The sequence below is a fragment of the Populus alba genome, chromosome 10 (genome assembly GCF_005239225.2).
Source record: "Populus alba chromosome 10, ASM523922v2, whole genome shotgun sequence".
Classification (NCBI taxonomy): Eukaryota; Viridiplantae; Streptophyta; class Magnoliopsida; order Malpighiales; family Salicaceae; genus Populus; species Populus alba.
In genome coordinates, this window is record NC_133293.1 from 260,150 (window position 1) to 274,997 (window position 14,848).

Here is a 14,848-nt window from a genome sequence, read left to right on the forward strand (position 1 = left end):
ATTCATTAGATGATTTATCATATTTAGATATTCACTATCAAGAAGTACTTGATTCTTTTTCCAACAAGCTATGAGAAGAGAAAGAAAAGGAAGACTAGAATGCCAACAAACATCTATTATTAAATTCACCAAACTTATTAGTACGCATTTTATTTTGAAAACATAGCATTCAATAACAAAAAATCACTAAATGGATAAGTCATCAATCCCTAAAACAGATTATGTAGCGTACTTTATTTGTTAGATTACAATGGATATTTTCCAGATGTTTCTATTGTATTAATTTACCCTTACGTAATTTCTATTGAATACCTAGGTTTCTATTGTGTCAATCTATCCTTATGCAATTCCTATTGAAGACATATCCTTATAGGTAGTTCGGACAATTTCAGAGCAGATTCCATATTCATAAAAAAGATCACCAAAATTTAATGATCCAATGAACTTATTCCAATTCCAAAATCTCAAGTGAAATCAATATCAATTCCATCCAAGATCTCTTAATGAATTAGTCATTCAATAAGCATTCTCAATTTTATGCCTTGATGAGGACTCAAACCTCCACGCTTTTTAACATGAGATTTGGAGTCTTAGATGTTAACCATTTCATCACCAAGACATCTTCAAGGTGAATTTTATTCCATGAATATGACAATTATGTGGTGCGATGTATGAAATATATGACAAAGGTGAAGTGTAAGAGTATTGAGAGGTCATATCATAGAGGCCAGAGAAAGATGCCTTGCCGACTCTGCAACAGTTTTACAATGAATGTTAAACTAACATTTCAGGCATCCGAAAGTTCCTATATTTATTTGAGACAAAATCCCCTTGAAAGGATAAAAAACAAAGGTGTTAAACCTCTCGATGACAAAATCACAAGCCCTTCACCTCCAGTCCTTCGGCAAAAAAAATAAAAATAAAGAACTGCATTAAGAGCCTCCGTTGATTGCTCTGAGCATAATAAGCCCATCACGCTTAAACGTGTTCACCAAAAAATGGTGACTGCAAGGCAATTAAACTTGACAAGAGGAAACCTGCTTCTGCTACTATCAACTAATCTGCAACCATAAATGGATCTACTTCACCAAGATCGGCAACTAGAGGTTCTGAATTATCATCATCTTCTGTTTCAAAGTAAGTTGGGAATGGAAGTATCTGAATATCAGGTTTCTTGAAAACAGAATCTTTTATGAACACAAAATTCCCTTCAGCGCCAGGGACCTGAAAATAATTAAAATCTTTGTAAAGATTGTTAAAGAAGAGAGACATAACACACCACTTCCAGGTTATTGTAGCGGAAGAACGTTACTAAAGTAAATTTTCAGTGTCTATATTTCATAAATTTTGTTCCCTTATAGAACATGTGATTAGCATTGCTGAACAAAAGAATAGGAAAGCAATTAACCATGGACCCAATTATCCTAGGCACCCATCTAAACAATGAGAAAAGTAAATTATGACAGTGGACTCCATCCTTGTTTCTCCAAATATGAAGCTTAGATAGTATTCACCATCACTTCAACAAAACTTCAAATTGGCAACCTTAAACACCACACACATGTATGATCCAAAAGATAGCGCACTAAGACCACCAGCAAGTACATTTTCAACAGGCATGGATAGCCTCCTTAACCTTCTATTCAGTTTTCATTTTGTTTTTAATGGAAAATATAAATTTAGTTAGAGAACATACTTGGCCTTTCACCCACATCAGATTCCTTGCTGGATCTATTTTGTAGACCCAAACATTTTTAACCGTTCTCTGCACTCCACCCATGCGCCCAGGCATCTTTTTGCCTTTAAATACCTGTCACGAAGAGAATAGTTTGTCATCCCTACAACCCAAGGACCGTAACATAAAGCAAAAATAAGTGGTAACATACTCAAAGAAATCATAATCATGGGACATACTTGAACAGATTCTGAAAATTATATCATCAAATGAAAGAAGTAAAGTGAGATTGACCAAGCAATTCTCAGAATACGGTTAGGCAGGACAGCATAGAGGAAGAGGTTTCAGTAGCCAACCTAGCTAGTTTATAATTACCACTCAGTTGATTTGAGCTGCATCACCAATCTCCATCTCCTTAAGGAAGTTAAGAACAAATGGTGACAAAAATAAATAAATTGTACAGTAATCATGTTAAGAATGGATGCATTATATTTCACAAGCAGGAATGTTCCAGCCAACACTTGAAGCAAAATGCATGTCACTGTAGTGCCATACTTCAATCAGTCAGCCAGTGACGGCCCCTTAGAAAGAACACTTCCAAAGGTCCTAGCAGAGGAGCTTGGCCCATTACCTAGCTTTATGTGTCTAAAATGATGGTAGATCGGACAAATCACCCATTAGTTCACTCTAACAAGGAGATACACACCTTCCCGGGAGCATCCCTCTGACCTGTAGAACCAATACTTCGATGTGATAAGGATGCACCATGACTTGCTGGCCCTCCTTTAAACCCATGCCTTTTCATGCCACCCTGTATAGAAAATACGAAAATAAATATACAGGACAAGTAAATCTTAAACATTTTCTTTCTCACTGAATTAACAAGAATTTTAACAGGATAGTTCCTGGAACTTATGAAGAGGGATTTTTCTCATAACACTATCTATAATTCATCACAAGTAGGAATAAACAAACAACATAAGACAGAACACATCCACAAACATAGTCACAACCATAAGCTTTAGACCTAAGAAACTGATGCCACTGCTCATTCTAATGCTGTTGAACCTTGCAAGTTGGTTATTATTAAGATAATAGCAATGCGCAAAAAAATAAAAAAAAGGTGAGAAACATTCCTCATTGACCTTGAAAACATTTTGATATAGTTAAATAGTTAAATCATGTTAATCAAGTGACACCCTACGACAAAGAAAACCGTTAGTTAATTTCTTTCACACTTCCTGAATCTAGCAAACTCATTTTCAAACTTAAACAGGTTCGACAAGAACCAACTAGGAAGAAAAGGGAAAATGTATAAGCCAAAACCGAAAGCAGAAAGAAGCTGAGAAGAGAAATAGAAATAGACCTGAAAACCTTTGCCCATAGTGATTCCAGCGACGTCAACAAATTGACCAGGAACAAAATGTCGAACACCAATGCAAGTACCAACAGGAAGAAGAGCATTTTCAGTAACAGGAAACTCCCTTAATTTCCTCTTCATGGGGACACCTTGAGCTCTAAAATGACCCACTTCCGGCTTCGTCAAATGCTTCTCTTTCTTCTGCCCACAACCAACCTAACACACACCATAATCACAATACTTAGCCCATGCCAACTCCGATTAACAACAACAAAAACAAAAAATAAAAACCTAAGTAAATGATGGTACCTGTAAAGCAAAAAAGCCTTCTTTTTCAACAGTTTTAACTTGAGAGACAATATTATCATCGACCCATAAGACAGTAATGGGAATCCTAGCACCCCATTTATCCCAAAGAGCAGTCATTCCACATTTGACCGCAATCACTCCGGTTCGCTTTGAATTCGGGGTCATTACACCCGGTTTTGCTTCAATAATCCGGTTTGGTTGTTGGTACTGAATCTCAGAACCATCAACCAGAGCATCACTGCTAAATCTTCTCAAGAGGTACAACTGTGTTGTTGCTATTGGAGGTGAAGCTGACGGTGTTGTTCTCGAATTGAGTGACAGTATCTGATGGAGACGAGAGATGAGGCCTCTCGATAAAGCCGGCATGTTTTACTATTTCTAGCTAATATTTACTTTATAAAGAGATCAAATATTCTTCAGCAGAGAAGAAGAAGACGAGGAGGAAGAAGCAGAAGAAGAAGAGAGAATCGTTTTTCTTGAAGCAGAGTGAAGTGAAAATGGGGATTAAGGAGCTTGGCGCTGTTGTAGTGTAGGGTTTTGGGATCGGGGAGGAGATAAACAAACGGCACCGTATGGTAAGCAGCCCAAAATTTTTATTCCTATACTATAACTTTAGCCCCTCTACATTAAGAAATACGCCACTTCGATCAATGTGATTAAGACTTTTAAATATTGATATTATAGTTTCTTGGGAAATTTAACCATTTTATTTTAATTTTATGTGTGTTTGGTATTATAATAATTTTTATAATTGTGATTTGAAAATATATGATTAAAAAAATTATAGATTATAGCTTTTTGTAATTAAATTTTAAATTTTTTATGTGACTCATATAAAATTAATAATTAAAACAAAATATATATCGACCACATCTCATAATATTACCAAACAAATCTTAAAAACCTAGAGTTCATCTTTTATAATTAGTTTTTTAATATTATCACATTTACCATGTTTAAAACTTTATAATGAAAAGAAAATTATATATATATAAAATATAATTTTAAAATAGAGCATATTTTGAAATATGTTAATTCAATTTAATATCTTCAAAAAATTAAAATACTTTAAAATGAAAAATAAATTTTAAAAAAGTATAATTTTAAGATAGAGTATATTCCAAACTTGTTAACTCAATTTAATATCTCTAAAAAAAATTAAAAGCACATTTTCTTTATATTAACACAATACATTCTAAACTATTTTGTTGATGATTATTTTTTTTTAGTAAAATGAACACCTATTTTTATATTTTTTATTAAAATACTTAATCTTAAATAGAGGGAGTGCAGTTAAAAGAAAGTGTAAGTAAATATATCATTCAACTCTTTTTTTTTTTTTCTTTATTCGAAGAAAACATTTCATTAACTAATTAACTATAGGGACCGAATTTGAATTGTATTTAAATTATGAGACTAACATATACTTTAACCAATTTTAAAACAAGAGCAACCACTGAAACTTTGCCACGTCATCACCGACTTTATCTCCGAAGAAATTGTGGAGCAGAGAGAGAGAGGGAGTCACTGGCTCTCAGTATCGCATGGAAATGGAGCTCACCTCTCTTCAACTCCTTCCAATCCAGAGAATTCGCAGAGCTCCAACACATGAAATTGTAAGCTTATCTAGTCCTCCGAGTTGCAGACGGAGACAGCGGAGATGGAAGATATCACTGAGAGCGACGGCGGAGACTACAGCGTTGGAGCAGGCGGGAGGGAAGATGGTGGTGGAGCTAGTAGGAGCATTCAATGAGCTAACGGAGAGAATGAATGTGCTTTCAACTAGCTCTTCTAGAATACTCTTCAAAGCTCTAAAGCTTTCCATTCCTATTTTACAGAACTTACCTCTCTCTCCTGATCACCGCTCTCCTCTCAATAAAGCCTTGTCTCTCGCTCTCCTCCTCGCCGATCTTCAGGTAAAAAATATTATTAATTACTGAATTAATAAATTAGTTCTTTTATTGTTTGAAATTGATTGATTAATTTAATTTAATGGCTTAGATGGACGCGGAAGTAATTTCTGCGGGAATATTGATGCAATTGTTTGAAACTAGTGCGATAACAATTCGTGAAGTGAGGGATAAAATAGGTAGTGGTACGGCACATTTGTTACACGAAAGCTGGAGAATGAAAAACAGTCCTACAAGAATTGAGGTTTTGGATGATGATAGTGCTTATGCATTGAGAAAGTTTTGTCTTACTTATTATGATATTCGTGCTGTAATTTTGGAATTGGGTACTAAGCTTGATATGATGAGACATTTAGATTACTTGCCGAGGTATCAACAGCAAATGCTGTCTCTTCAAGTTATGAAGATTTATGCTCCGTTAGCTCATGCTGTAGGGACTAATTGGTTGTCATTGGAGTTGGAAGATTTGTCGTTTCGGTATTTGTTTCCTTATTCGTATTTATATGTGGATACGTGGTTGCGTAGTCATGTAACGGGTGGGAGGCCGTTGATTGATATGTATGTGGAAGAGTTGAGACAATCTTTGAAGGCTGATCCTGTTTTGGCTGATATGGTGGAGGATGTTTTGGTTAAGGGACGGTATAAGAGTCGGTATAGTATGATGAAGAAGCTTTTGAAAGATGGTCGGAAGCCTGAAGAAGTGAATGATGTTCTGGGTTTGCGGGTTGTATTGAAGCCTAAGTCTGGAGAAATAGGTGAGAAAGCATGCTATAGGACGTGTGGGATTGTTCGATCTTTGTGGAATGAAATCCCTCACAGAACAAAAGATTATATTGCCAGGCCTAAAGCAAATGGGTATAGGAGTTTACACATGGCAGTTGATGTGAGTGATAATGGCAAGACCAGACCACTAATGGAAATTCAGATAAGGACTGTAGAGATGGATTTGCTGGCAGTTGGTGGGACGGCATCCCATTCATTGTACAAAGGCGGCCTTGCTGATCCTGATGAGGTTTGTGCTCTGTTTATGCAATCAGGTTCAGTCTGTTTTCAACCAGCCCCCCCCCCCCCCCCCCCAATTAATGATGATTAAAGCCTGAGCTTCATCCAATTATGCCAATGAGCTTTAAACATACTTGAGACCCAATGTTTTCTATTTCACTTTACTTTCTTTTAGAATCATAAAATAGAACTGCTCGTTCATCTGCATAGTTTGTGTTGGAATGGATGAGATTTACCTTGATAAAAGCTGATTTAGTTGCTTGTGCTCAGGCAAAGCGGCTCAAGGCCATAATGATGGCTGCAGCTGAACTTGCAGCACTGCGTCTTAAAGATCTCCCATCTGCCAAAGGTATTGCGATTGATCAGAGAGATCGAGTCTTTCAGCTTCTCGATAAAAACGGTGATGGACGGATTAGCATTGAAGAACTTATGGAAGTTATGGAAGAGCTGGGTGCCCCTGGAGAAGATGCACGGGAGATGATGCAGCTCCTTGATTCAAATAGTGATGGCTCTCTAAGCCCTGATGAATTCAATACCTTTCAGAAACAGGTAAAGTGATTTTCTTACTTTGGCTTTGATTTGGGACAAATATAGAAAGTGGCCTGTTAAAGATTATTTACTAAGCATGATGGGTCTACCTTTTATTTGGCTGAATCACTGGGAAATTCAGCTCAGGAGTTTCAAAAGGAATGCTGCCTTAACACTGAACATTAGGGTGTGCGTGTCTTTGGTTACATGGGAGGCACCTGCTGGCCTGTATCAGAAGCTCGAACACCTCCCTAACTTATTTCTGTATTTCCATTTGTCTTTAACCATTGTAATTGTATATTGTTTCTACAGGTTGAATTCATGCATAATTTAGAGGACAAAGATCATCAGTACAGAAGCATTTTGAATGAGAAACTTCAAATGGCAGAGGACAGTGGTTTGATTCAGGTATACAGTAAAGAGCTTGGCATCAGGCTTGCAAGTTAATACTTAACGAGTGAGATGATGATTCATGTATAGGTGACCCGATACTATCACTTTGTATATTATTGCTTGTGCCTTGTTGTATGATCATAATTCATAGGCATAGCAGCCATTCTCACTATGTATCTGTTTTTATATTCTAAACATCAGTAGATAAATAAATGAAAGCACAAAACTGAGATTTATAGCAGCTCTCTCTCTCTGTCTTGTAATATACAGACACACACTCCCAAGTCAAAGGCAGCCAGCTTTTCCATGATCATTTGGTGCATTAAATTATTGCATGAACCTTTGGGTTCGCAAAGCACTTTTCAATCACAATATGATTAAACTTTGTGTGTTTGGATGTCATGAGTATTTGTTTTTGTGTTATAACTTGATTTTCAAATTGCTTTTTACCTAAAAAAACATCTAATGAATGCTAGTTTAGGTATTGTTGAATTGTTTTGATGTAATAATGTCAAAAATATATAAAAAAACATCATTTTAATACATTTTTAATTAAAAGTACTGTGCACCATATTATCACTCTCTCTCTCTCTCTCTATATATATATATATATATATATATATATTAGAAACATTAAAATATTTGGGTTCAAAAACTGATGAAATGAAGTGAACTTAATTGGTTGTTTATTTTTTTCATTTGATTTTTTTTGGTCACTTGATTTTTGTTTTTTAATTTTATTTGTTTACATTAGATTAATTTAGGGTTGGGTCAAATGATTTGTTTGGGCTTTCTATAAGATTTTTATGTTGTTCGGAAACAAATTAAACATTATATGTAGATGCTTAATTTGACAAAATCAAAGTCAATTTTATTGGTTTTTTTTTTTTTTAATTGAAGCCTTTTATGTTTTTTTTTTTTTTTTTGCCATTTGAATTGTTTTGGTCATTTGACCTTTTGTTTTCAATTTGATTTTGGTCTGTTTAGAAGTGTAGTTACGGTTGCTTTCAAAGTGCTTTTTATTCTGAAATGTATCAAAATGATATTTTTTTTATTTTTTAAAAATTATTTTTGAGATCAACGCAACAAAACAATCTACAACATATAAAAAAAATTAATTTTTAATAAAAAAAAATTAAATTTTTTTTGAAATGCGGGTTGGCCCATGTTTTAAAAATTAATTTTTTTGGTCATTTGACCTTTTGTTTTCAATTTGATTTTGGTCTGTTTAGGAGTGTAGTTGCGGTTGCTTTTCAAAGTGCTTTTCATTCTGAAATATATCAAAATGATATTTTTTTTTTATTTTTTAAAAATCATTTTTGAGATCAACGTAACAAAACAATCTACAACATATAAAAAAAATTAAATTTTTTTGAAATGCGGGATGACCCATGTTTTCAAACGCTCCTCGGAGAAAGTTTTTGGTTAGTTATATTTTAACAACCAAATCAAAACAAATGATATTAGTGTTTATGATTTATATTCATTCTAGTTTTTTTTTTTTATCAAATTAAGAACCCTTGATAAAAAAAAAATGTTTTTGTTGAAAAATTATATTAATAAAAAAAGAGAAATCATACTAGAATTATTTTTTAGTTGAGTGTAAATTATTTTTTTTTATCAAAAACAATTTAATTGTTGTGTAATAAAAAAAAATTGAAGAGCTTCTTGTAACATGAAATCATATGACTTAATATTTATTTTTATCCTAGCTTTTCTACTCAATTTTTAGTTGGAATCAATAAATTATTTATTGACACATATAATTATTGATTTTTTTATTGAATGTATATATTAAAAAAATTTTTAGTTTTAAAATTTTTCTTTATTGTGAAAAAAAAAACATTAACAACCCCACATCTTCTTCTTTATTTTTTTAATTAAAAAAAATTACTTTATCACGTGGCTTGTAACATGAAATCATATGACTTAATATTTATTTTTATCCTAGCTTTTCTACTCAATTTTTAGTTGGAATCAATAAATTATTTATTGACACATATAATTATTGATTTTTTTATTGAATGTATATATTAAAAAAATTTTAGTTTTAAAATTTTTCTTTATTGTGAAAAAAAACATTAACAACCCCACATCTTCTTCTTTTTTTTTAATTAAAAAAAAATTACTTCATCACGTGGCTTGGAGAACCATCCAAGTTTTTTTTTTTGTTTGCATCTCTTTTTATTTTTTGGAATTGGTTTCTTTAAATTAAGGGTAATTATTTTTTATTCGGTTTGATTTTTATTAAAATTACTGAAATTTTTTTTTTCAAAATAAACTGAAACCGGTTCGAACTAACTGGTTTCGGTTCGGTTATGTTTGGTTTTAGGACAAAAACAGGTTTAAACCGGTTTGACTTGAATTTTTTTTCCGGTTTTTTCGGTAATTTTTTTTTATTTTTTTGATTTAATCGATTTTTCAGTTTTTTTCTCAACCTTACTTCAAATTTTTTTTTACAATCTCAAATATGTTTGGGATAATTACAAAAAACATCACATGCTTTGATATATTTTTTGTTTTTAATGTAAGATTCAAGAAATTACAGTTTTTCTCCCGAGCTCTATACATGAACAGTTAACATTAGGAGTTTGTCATTATATTTAATTTTTTTTGAATAACTGAATAACTCTCAATTAATGAAATTGTCTTTCATAATGTATAATTACAATAATATCATCCATGATTTTATAATTCCATGAAAATAAATTCCTTTTAAAGCATCTCATCAAATTGGTTCGTGCACGGCACAAGAGTCGAGGAACTTTCCGATCAAGTCAACCCTAGACCCGATAACCCATTTCTTTAATTCAATATTAAAGCCGAGGCGAGAAACACCGAGTGGCAGTGGAAAAATAATATGTTTTTTTTTTTACAAGAGACAGAAAAATGAAATTAATTATTCACATATGAATAACTACTCTAACTCTGAATCTACAGGCATCCCACCTTCTGTATGTTTCTTGACTCCTCACAACAAACAAAGAAGGACGCCGATGCCGGCCGGCCGGCCGGACTCATGCATTGTGCTGAGTCTTGGAGCCATTGACGATGGATGGCCATGGCGAGATAATCATACTTCTGTGGTCAACAGTCCTGGACTTGAGGGGACACCTAACTCCTTTGATATCTTTGTACATAACTGCAGGTACAACAACATATGCAAATCGAGTGTTAGTGGTAATATCATCATCACGAAAGGATAGAGAGAGAGAGAGAGAGAGAGAGGCATGCCTGTCTGTATGCTGAAGAATCTCCATAAGATTTTCTTAATTCAACTACATACAGCGATGGGCTAATCTCAAACACCTGAAACATTAGAAAATGTATTGATAGGTTCTGGTTGCGGCACAAACACGATGTACAAATTAAGGAAATCTGAGAATGGAGTTACCTCTGTGGCAACAGAAAGACTGCCCGAACTTTTCTTTCCTCTGTGCTCTTGAATCACTTGAAACTGCAAAAGCATGTGCACAGCAATTTCTTAGTTACAACCCAGTGTTAAAATGGCATGATTCCTCAAGTCTGGTAGAGACATGAGAGATTACTGATAAAAAAATACTAACTTTTCCATTTCTCTTCTGGACTCGAAACCCCATCTCCGTCACAATATCCTCTATCTTCTCGAGCAAATCGCTCATAGAATGATTGGATGTAAATCTGATCTTCCTCTCAGAAACATCCTAAATTGAGGCAGATGCAATCAGACATCAAAGTGTATATGCAAATGTGTAGCTGGAGGAAAAATGATGAACAAAGCTTAGTTGAAAAAAGGTATAAAGCTAGTGCTTTGTGTTTGTTCACCTCTTTCTCAAATAAACCTGAGAGGTCTAGGCATGAGGACATCCCAATTAGTTGAAAAGCATTGATGAGGTTGGGTGATTTTGGACTCCCATCTTCTGATGGCTACACCGAAGGAAAACTCTTCTCAGTAATAACACTAAAGCAATAAAAAAGTGGCAACAAAGACAAGAGAATCTCGACTTCTTACCGCTTTCTGAATCGAAAAAGCTGCGTCGTCGATATATACATCATCTTGTTCTTCTGCAGAATCCATTGGAGTATAGCCCACCTTAAACCATTCATCAGCTTTGATATCAGCTGTTGTTATTCTGGTAACAGGGTTAGGATCCAGAATCCTCTTTATCATATTTTTAGCACCCGGTGACAACCATTTTGGTACATGAGCATCCCCCTTGAAGATCTGGAGTCCATCAAGATAATCAAACATTGGAGTTCTTTTCCAGAAAATGAAACAGATGGGACATTTTAAGAGAAAAAATAAAGAAAGAAATACAAGATCGACAACAAAATGTCAGTACCTTTTGATACAGAACAGCAAGATTTCTATCATCAAAAGGCAGGTACCCTGTGAGAATTACATACAAAATAACACCGCACGACCATATATCCGATGTAGCACCATCATACCCTCTATTCGAGAGAATCTCAGGCGCAACATAATTAGGGCTTCCACAGGTTGTATGCAATAACCCGTCATCCTATGGCATCACAAAGAGTTTAGATAACACAAAATAAAGAAGATATAAACATATATACATGTTTAATGTCCAGAGAAGCATACCCTAAAATGCTGGGGCAAAGCACTGAGTCCAAAATCAGATATCTTGATGTTTCCTTTTGCATCAACAAGAACATTCTCTAGCTGCAAGTTGAGTCCGCATTCGTGTTAGAATGGCGAGCGGACAAAAACGTCGCATTCAGAGAGCATAAACAAATGTTATGATAGCTAATATGTTTGCTTACCTTAAGATCCCTGTGAAAAACACCTTTGTTATGACAGTAACTGACACCATCAATCAACTGCTGGAACATCTTCCTGCCCGCCGCTTCTGGAAGCTTGCCCTTTGATGCCTACAGGAGACACGCAGCTGAATATGTCACAAAGCTTGAACCTTATCAATTTGAAACATTACTCTTTATGAGGTTGATGAGCTCTAGACATATCAAATGTGAGTAAAGATTAATTCTCACGATTCTATCAAACAATTCCCCTCCAGTTACATATTCAAGGACCATATAAATCTTGGATTTGCTTGCTAGGACCTGCATTGGGAAAGGAAAGCACAATTAGCACAAAGTCAGCACACACAATCGCAGACAAACGTGTTCCATGCAGTAGTGCTGGAACAAAAGATGAGATATTCATCATCATACGAGTGTTCAAATATTTTAAAAAACAACATCAGTCACATGTAATTATCAAAATACTAAAATCACAACAAAAGATGTAACCTTTTTCACTAAACTAGGTCTACATGCCATTGTTTGACTTACTAGATAAAGGGAAAATGAAATATTAATCATTTCCACGTCATATATATATAACAGAAAAAACAAAAGGCTATATCTATCTTTATATTGATTTGTCCTCAAATCATGGAGGCGAGGGGTCCCATATTGCCCACTAGCTGCTGTAATGCAACAAGGCCAGCCAATGGGGTGTATATAATTTGGGCGGTGCGAGTTTCAACCTCATATGGTCCAGACCAGACCTGATTGACAGGACGCTCTCACGTGCTATGCATTAGAGAGTCTTCCTCGTCCACTAAACGCAAGCGGCTATTTATAATTGGCCGGTCAGTCTCAGGCACGGCAACAACATAACCCAGACCATAATAATAATAATAATGATAATAATAATAGCCAAGCATGAAGGCATCATTTTAATCATATCCACATGATACACACACACAACAGAAAAAATGAATGGTTATATCTATCTTTATAGTGATTTGTCCTCAAATCATGGAGGCAAGGGGTCCCATATTTCCCACTAGCTGCTGCAATGCAACGAGGCCAGCCAATGGGGTGTAACCTGTAACATCTTTTATTCCAGGGGAGGGAAATAGAGAAAAGACATTGATAGATGAAAAGAAAAGGTGTTCCTTAATGCAGATTACATAATTGTGGTTGAACGAGTTTTAGATTTATTAGGTTTTTATTCGTGTTATTCGATTTTGATTAGCTGGTTCATTAGGTTTTTACCGGTGTAACGGGTTTTTTTTAACACCCCTAGGTTAGATGACGGAGTCAATTGTTGTTCTGCAGGTTTCTTCTCCGGTCATTGACAACCTTACATGGTCCCGACCAGACCTGACTTGACGGGACCCTCTCACGTGCTATGCATTAGAGAGTCAGGATCTGTGCTACCCTTCACCAAAAACCAACTAAAAGACCATTGACTTGATCCGACGGGCAGGATCACACCAGTGAAACAAAGATCGGTCTACAGACGAGATTAAGGACACGTCTCCTATGAATTGTTCTTGCCTGGCTGGTTGCTGCAATTTCGCAGCCATGGAAGGCTGGTTGAATTTAGGTTTTTTTAGTAAAATTAAAGTCTTTTGTTTATCCCTTCATTACAGGCTTCAAAAATTCAAGCCATAACAAAAAAAAAAACTCCTTGTATTTCCGTTTCTAATAAGGGAATTGAGTAACAAAAAGTGGATGTTTTATAAAACATACCTCATGTAATCTGACAACGTTTGGATGCTTGAGGAGCTTCAAAGTTGCAATCTCCCTTTTAATCTGTAATAATGATAATAATTAAAACAATTCAAAAGAATGCGTAAATAATAATTATAAACAGCAATTTGTCTGCCCATGAAAATTTAGGATGGGATCTAAGAAAATCAAACAATCTATTAACAAGAAAGCCATATTCCCACCCCATTTCTTGCTTTGTTTTTTTAAAAAAGAAAACGTGTAAAGAAAGGAATACTTTTTTGTTTGTTTCAGAATGAGAAGACCGAAGAACAGGAAACAGAGAGATGTAATTGCAACACGGAAGAAGAAACCCAGAAGAAATTAAAGGTGAAAGACCTGATCGGTGATCTTGAGGTCGATGATTCTGTTCTTTTCAAGAATCTTAACAGCAAAAGGTTGGCCAGTCTCAATGTTCTTCGCCAGTTTAACTTTCCCGAAATTGCCTTCGCCTAGAGTCCTTCCCAGATCGTATTTTCCAAGTTGCATTCCCTTCTCCTTCTTCTGCTTCTCCTCCTCCTTTCTCACCATTCACCAACAGTTTCTCTCTCACACACAAAACACTTTTCTTCGTTTTCCTGGTTTCCCTCTCTCTGCCAAAAATACAAACACCCCACGAAATCAAATGAAAGAGGCGGGTGTTTATATCCTCTCTCTCCCTCTCTCCCTCCCTCCTCTCTCTCTCTCTCTATATATATATATATATATATATCTCTGCGTGATTTTCTCCTCTGTTTTCTCTCGCAATTATCAGGGTGGGATAAGGATGACAGAGCTGTTCGTTATTATCGTTAATTTCAAACTCTGTTAGTGTTTTTATAGATGTCCGTCCGTACGTTGCCTGCTCGGTTCGCTGAATATTAAGAATTTTTTTAACAATAGTAATTTTAAGAAAATTACATATAATTCATTAAATTATTGAAATATATTTACTTAAAAAAAAACTAATCAATTTTTTAAATTAAAATTAATTTAAAACATTACTCTTAAAATATAGTATTTTCACATGTTTTTTTCAAATTAGATGACATCTAAAAAAACTCCTGTTTTCTAGTCGATGTTTTAAATTAAAAGTAAAAAAACTTTATTATGGAGTTTATTATATAACTGTTAAAAAAACACAAAACATTACTATAAACAAACTATAATAGTTATATGATATAT

General features: G+C 34.6%; 3 protein-coding genes across 3 annotated transcripts; 1 reads left to right on the plus strand and 2 right to left on the minus strand.

The window, feature by feature from the left end:
• Window positions 1-690: 690 nt before the first annotated feature.
• LOC118057335 (large ribosomal subunit protein uL3m) lies at window positions 691-3,892 on the minus strand. The gene is made up of 5 exons (XM_035069879.2): window positions 3,345-3,892; window positions 3,042-3,251; window positions 2,382-2,486; window positions 1,697-1,810; window positions 691-1,224 (listed from the first exon to the last, which is right to left on the minus strand). The coding sequence occupies exons 1-5, from the start codon at window positions 3,708-3,710 to the stop codon at window positions 1,057-1,059; spliced, it is 963 nt and encodes a 320-aa protein (XP_034925770.1). The 5' UTR covers window positions 3,711-3,892; the 3' UTR covers window positions 691-1,056.
• A 946-nt stretch (window positions 3,893-4,838) lies between these two features.
• Window positions 4,839-7,418, plus strand: LOC118057336 (probable GTP diphosphokinase CRSH, chloroplastic). Its single transcript, XM_035069880.2, has 4 exons — window positions 4,839-5,260; window positions 5,346-6,266; window positions 6,527-6,805; window positions 7,097-7,418. Exons 1-4 carry the CDS (start codon window positions 4,889-4,891, stop codon window positions 7,229-7,231), a joined length of 1,707 nt encoding a protein of 568 aa, XP_034925771.1. The 5' UTR covers window positions 4,839-4,888; the 3' UTR covers window positions 7,232-7,418.
• A 2,543-nt stretch (window positions 7,419-9,961) lies between these two features.
• On the minus strand, window positions 9,962-14,456 carry LOC118057338 (CBL-interacting serine/threonine-protein kinase 1). The gene is made up of 12 exons (XM_035069881.2): window positions 14,024-14,456; window positions 13,667-13,729; window positions 12,173-12,244; window positions 11,945-12,052; window positions 11,763-11,843; window positions 11,500-11,679; window positions 11,169-11,381; window positions 10,982-11,083; window positions 10,744-10,860; window positions 10,572-10,634; window positions 10,412-10,486; window positions 9,962-10,319 (listed from the first exon to the last, which is right to left on the minus strand). The coding sequence occupies exons 1-12, from the start codon at window positions 14,213-14,215 to the stop codon at window positions 10,251-10,253; spliced, it is 1,335 nt and encodes a 444-aa protein (XP_034925772.1). The 5' UTR covers window positions 14,216-14,456; the 3' UTR covers window positions 9,962-10,250.
• Window positions 14,457-14,848: the final 392 nt, after the last annotated feature.